Source organism: Nestor notabilis, unplaced genomic scaffold (assembly GCF_000696875.1).
Source record: "Nestor notabilis isolate BGI_N333 unplaced genomic scaffold, ASM69687v1 scaffold24594, whole genome shotgun sequence".
NCBI classification, from domain to species: Eukaryota; Metazoa; Chordata; class Aves; order Psittaciformes; family Psittacidae; genus Nestor; species Nestor notabilis.
The window spans coordinates 1-5,132 of NW_009925498.1; the positions used below are offsets into that span (position 1 = coordinate 1).

Below are 5,132 nucleotides of genomic sequence, written 5' to 3' on the forward strand. Positions count from 1 at the left end.
CTGCAGGACAATATCCCACCCAGCCCTCCTACCCTGTGCAGGCTCCGGCCAGCGCCGCCGTGTACCCACAGAGCGTGGCCCTGCCGCAGCCGCCACCCTACACGGAGGCACCTCCTGCTTACTCGGAGGTAGGTGGGATGCTTTGTTTTCCATGGGATGGGTTGGGATGAAGGGAGCTTAAAGCTCCTCCAGCTCCAACCCCCTGCCCCGGGCAGGGACACCTTCCATAGAGCAGGTTGCTCCAAGCCCCTGTGTCCATGCCCATGGCAGGGGCTTGGAACTGGGTGAGCTTTAAAGGTCCCTTCGAACTCAGACCATTCCATGGCTCTATGAACCACAGTCTCTCAACCCCCTTGCACGGCTCCTTTTCTCCGCAGCTTTACCGCCCCAGCTTTGTGCCGCTGGGGGCTGCCACCGTCCCCACCATGTCTGCAGCGTACCCGGGTGTCTTCCTGCCCATGGCCCAGTCGGTGGCCGTGGGTCCGCTCAGCTCCTCGGTGCCCATGGCTTACTACCCCGTGGGACCCGTTTATCCTCCGGGCTCCACAGTCCTTGTTGAAGGTGGCTTTGATGCTGGAGCGAGGTTTGGGGCCGGTGGAACCACCAGCATCCCTGTGAGTATCAATTTGTCTTCAGAAATATACGTCCCATCCCCGGCTCCTGTTTGTGTCCGTGTTTAACCTGTGGGTTCCCATCAGCTCCTGGGCTCTGTCACTCTGTCTTTGCTCATCAGGGACATGGACCGGGAGGTCTCTGGGTGCCTGCAGCCCACGATGGCTTTGTCCCGGTCACCTCAGCTATGCCCTGCCTCTCCTTTCTCTGTCTTCCAGCCTCCCCCCCCCGGCTGTCCCCCCAACGCCGCTCAGCTGGCTGTAATGCAGGGAGCCAACATCTTGGTGACACAACGGAAGGGCAACTTCTTCCTGGGAGGCTCAGACGGCGGCTACACTATCTGGTGAAGAAGGAAGGGGAAGGGGGGGAGAGGGGGGACTACATTTGTGTAAGGAAAGACATCACATTCTGTCAGCACTTCTCACGATGTAACTGCTTTAGACCATATTAACCTGAAGTTGCAGAGTAGACACGAAGCGGTGAGGTGTCTCCTGGTCTGGTGCCTGCAGGCACGTTGAGGTGAAGCACGAAGCCCTGTTAATGCTGGTGGTGCCTCTGGTGGAGCGGGAAGGGGGATTAATCCGTGGGATGAATGGGAGCTCAGCAGCCCTGCCTCTTCCTTTCATCCACCGCAGTGCTGAGCTCGTAGGAATCGGCTTTGAGGAGGGTGAGGGGATGGATCCGCTTCCTCCTTCCCTCCCCTTCCCGCTCCTCGGGGTCCGCTGCACCCAGAGCCACAACCACCCGTGCTTCCCTTCCACTGAAGCAAAGGTGCTGGATAGAAAAGCGATTCCCAGCAGCACCTCGGCACATCTTTCTTCCTGACCTCAGTGGGGACGGATCCCTGGGAGCGCTCCGTGCTCGCCCATCGCTTCCCTCCAGGAAGGTTTGCAGCTGGGATTGGTTTTAGACACTCCAAGTAATCTTGGATTTCTTTGCACACTAGATCTAATCAAAGCCATGCTTTGGTGCCAGAAACACAATGCAACTCATGTTCCTTTCATTCAGTGCTAATGAGGCTTTTAGAGCGATGCTTAATAAACAACCTTCTTCTTCCTTTCTTTCCAACTCAACTGGTGTCTTGACACCAAAACTCCTTCAGGCTGTTGCTCAACCAGAGCGGGTGGTTACCATCTGCCCCAGGGTGTGCAGCAACTGGCAGTGAACACCCAAGCGAGCCGGCTCAATGGCTTGTTTTCTGAATGCATACTTTAAAAACAATGAAGTCTTATTAGGGGTAAGAAGAATATTTCAGGGATCCTCCGTGTTTTGGGTTTGGGTTTGAGGTGTTTTTGTTTTGTTTTGTTTTATGAAGAAAAATACCAGATTCACATATATTTTATCTCGAGGTTTCAGTTTCATCCAAACTTGTCTTGTCCCTGTTGTGTTTAACCATCAACCGACTGTTAGGAAGCTCAGCATTACGTCTCTCTCTGTACACACTGTGGTGCACTTAACTTGTGGATTTTTTTATACTAAAAGAAAAGTAGAATAAAGACTATTTTGAAAATTTGACTGAAGGAGCCACTTTGCATTAGCCCTCACTTAAAGCCCCTCGGCTCTGCCCATCGCAAGCCTCGGGGCTTCTTCACTGGTTTCCTCTTCACTGGTGTTTTGTGAACTTCCTCCTCTGGGAGGGGTTTGGGGGTTGATTTAAAGGAGGAAGTGCCTTGGGCAGGGAGCAGAGGAGGGACAGGGGGAGCTGTTCCTTGCCCCAGCTTTGTTCTGAACACAAGCAGAGGAAAACCAGTGTCTCCACCTGCGTGAGCCCATGTGCGGGTGCTAAAGCTGCCTCTGGATGAAGCCAACCCACTCTGCTTCCCATTCCCTGGAGCCTACTGAGGTCTGGGATGAGCAGCCCCAAAGTCTGAGGCAGCAGCGTGGCTTTCACTGCATGACCCATCAGCCTATTTTACCTGTAGCTTCCCCTTCGCCTCCAACTCGGCCGTTTCAGTCACCCCACCCCAAAATCCTCAGCAGAGGAACTTAAGGTGGGTTTTGAGCTAAGGGCAAAGAAAACAACAGGGACTCCTCAGTTTGTCAGTGGGTTGTATTCGAGAGCACTGCAGGGAGGAGCTGGGGTGGGTGCTGCTCTCCTGCTGCCTTTGGTGTGCTCCGGGTGGGCAGCGATGGGCAAAGCTCTGACACACCCCTGGGTGCTTTTCCTTCCATGCTTGGCTTAATAAATTAAGGAAAAGAAGAAAAAAGCAGCTTGGAAATCTCCAACTTGGGGTTGGGGAAGTTCGGCCCCGAGAGCGGGAGAAGCGTGCGCTGGAGCCGTGCCTTAGATGAAATACTCTTCCTTCTCTTTGGATGGAGCATCCTCCATCTGCACCGACACGTCGGTCTCTGCTGCCGGCTGCTCGTAGGTGAGGTAGCTGCCTTTGTTTCTGTACAGGTAGATGATGATCACCACCAGGACCGTCAGCAGGGTGAGGAACACCAGCGTGATGACAACTACCAGGAGAAAGCAGAAAGAGGAGCAGGGGAGAGCCTTGGGTGGTTGGTACCGAGCTGCTCCTCAGTAAATGGGGTGGATCTGGCAAGGAGAACCCCTACCTGCAATGACCACGGTGTTGGCGTCCTCATGGAGAGGTGGAGGGTGAGCAGCCTTCAGGAAGGGGGTTGTCAGCTCTTCTTAGAATCATAGAATCATGGAATGGGTTGGGTTAGAAAGGACCTCAAAGCTCATTCGGTTCCAACCCCTTGTCACCTCCCCCTAGAGCAGGTTGCTCCAAGCACCATCCAACCTGGCCTTGAGCACTGCTCTCCTGGTTTCTTCATCAACCAGGAGAGAAGGAGGGAGGAGAAGGTGAGCAAGGCTGGTCCTGACCCAGCTCTCAGCCACGCTTAGCTGGATGGGGCATGCAGTGGCCCTGGGCAAGGTCTCACCAGGGATTCCACCCCATGGACACGTGGCAGAGCTGTCCTGGGGCACTTACCTGCAGTCAGAGGGGGCTGATCCCCTTCCATGGCATCAGCTCCTCCCAGGGGCAGGTCTGGGCTCCTTCCGAACTGCCAAAACCCAGACTACAAGTGCTGAATTCACAGAGCACCCGGTGCAGGGCACGGCCGGGCAGCATCAACCAGAGCCAAGGGCTTGGTGGGGAGGTGAGGAGCGGGAACGCGGGAAGGCAGGAAAATCCCAGGCACTGACTCTGCAATTCCCTCTCAAACTCTGAGAGCTTCAAATCACCAGGAAATCCTTCCGGATCCACTCGTTGCCGTCCCGAGGTCGATGCTGCAGCGGGAATGTTCTGCCTGCAGAGAAGCAGATGCTAAACCACGCGCTTCATCCTGGCGGTGCTGAGCCCTCGGGATGCAGCACACAGGCTGGGGCGATGCTAAACCCTGCAGCCGCATTCGGGAGCCTGGAAAAGCGGGATTCATTCCCCTGCCCCACGTGGGACAACGTGTCCTGCTGTCCCACGGTGCCCTCGTGACTCGGTGGGTTGCACAACATCCCTCCCAGCAGCAGTTTTGCTTTCGAGGGCTGCCGGATTCTGACGCTGGGCTCACAGAGCCACAGGAAGTTGGGAAAACCATTTCCTCCTTCCCAGCAGCGTGGGAGAGTTGTGAGGACCCATCTCCCACCAGGCAGGGACCAGCACCCAAGTCTCAGCCAGCTCCCCAATAACTTCACCCCAAGCTCAAGCCCAGGCTGGCACAAGCCACCAGCTCAATAAACCCAGCTTTGCTTTAGATCCAGCTTCTCTTTAAACCCAGCTTCACTCTAAACCCAGCTTTTCTTTAGATACAGCTTCCCTTTAAACCCAGCTTCACTTCAAACCCAGCTTTGCTTTAAACCCAGTTTTCTCTAAACCCAGCTTTGCTTTAGATCCAGCTTCCCTTTAAACCCAGCTCTGCTTTAAACCCAGCTTTGCTTTAGATCCAGCTTCTCTTTAAATCCAGCTTTGTTTTAAACCCAACTTTGTTTTAAACCCAGCTTCACTTTAAATCCAGTTTAATTTAAACCCAGCTTCATTTTAAACACAGCCTTTCTTTAATCCCAATTTAATTTAAACCCAGCTTCATTTTAAACACAGCTTTTCTTTAATCCCAGTTTTGCATTAAACCCAGCTTCACCTTAAAGCTCACCGGGCTCCTCTGGTGGCGATGTCTGGGTGCTGGGGAGCTGAATGCACTTTCCAAAGCCAACCACAAGCTCCGCCCAGCGCAGCAGCCGCTGCTTGGGCAGCTTCTGAGCAGAACATGGGTAACATTTCCCCAAAACTGGTAACAATCCTCCCAAAACGGAAGCTTGGGATTGAAGGGAGAAGAGGAAAAGACGCTGCTGGATGGGCAGGAGCTGGTGCGAGCCGGGTGCCCTGGGGAGAGGGCTTCTTGGGAAGTGTTTGGCATCGCCAGCGGGAAGCACACAGCAGCTCCGTGCCCACAGCACCTGGAAATGGAGACCTGGGACCCAGCAGAGGTTTTAACCAGGCAGGAAGGAGCCCCATGCTCCATGGCATGGAAAACCATGGGATGTGTTGCTGTGCCAGGGTTACCTCGCTGGGCCG

At 54.5% G+C, this 5,132-nt stretch overlaps 2 protein-coding genes across 2 annotated transcripts; one reads left to right on the plus strand and one right to left on the minus strand.

Annotated features, from left to right (window-relative positions):
* Positions 1-11: 11 nt before the first annotated feature.
* DAZAP2 (DAZ associated protein 2) lies at positions 12-959 on the plus strand (the record flags this gene model as incomplete). The annotated part of the gene is made up of 3 exons (XM_010013090.1): positions 12-128; positions 378-614; positions 831-959. Coding segments are annotated over 3 exons (483 nt in total), but the record flags the coding sequence as incomplete, so codon positions are not given.
* Positions 960-2,896: 1,937 nt separating this feature from the next.
* Positions 2,897-3,585, minus strand: SMAGP (small cell adhesion glycoprotein). Its single transcript, XM_010013091.1, has 3 exons — positions 3,555-3,585; positions 3,172-3,246; positions 2,897-3,069 (listed from the first exon to the last, which is right to left on the minus strand). Exons 1-3 carry the CDS (start codon positions 3,583-3,585, stop codon positions 2,897-2,899), a joined length of 279 nt encoding a protein of 92 aa, XP_010011393.1.
* Between the last annotated feature and the right edge of the window lie 1,547 nt (positions 3,586-5,132).

Excerpts from the sequence above, each read along its gene's own strand:
- SMAGP (XM_010013091.1), bottom strand. The coding sequence starts at position 3,585 with ATGGAAGGGGATCAGCCCCCTCTGACTGCAG. Across the intron at positions 3,247-3,554 it reads TCAGCCCCCTCTGACTGCAG|AGCTGACAACCCCCTTCCTG; the intron begins GTAAGTGCCCCA and ends GATTCTAAGAAG. Across the intron at positions 3,070-3,171 it reads CAACACCGTGGTCATTGCAG|TTGTCATCACGCTGGTGTTC; the intron begins GTAGGGGTTCTC and ends TTCTCCTGGTAG.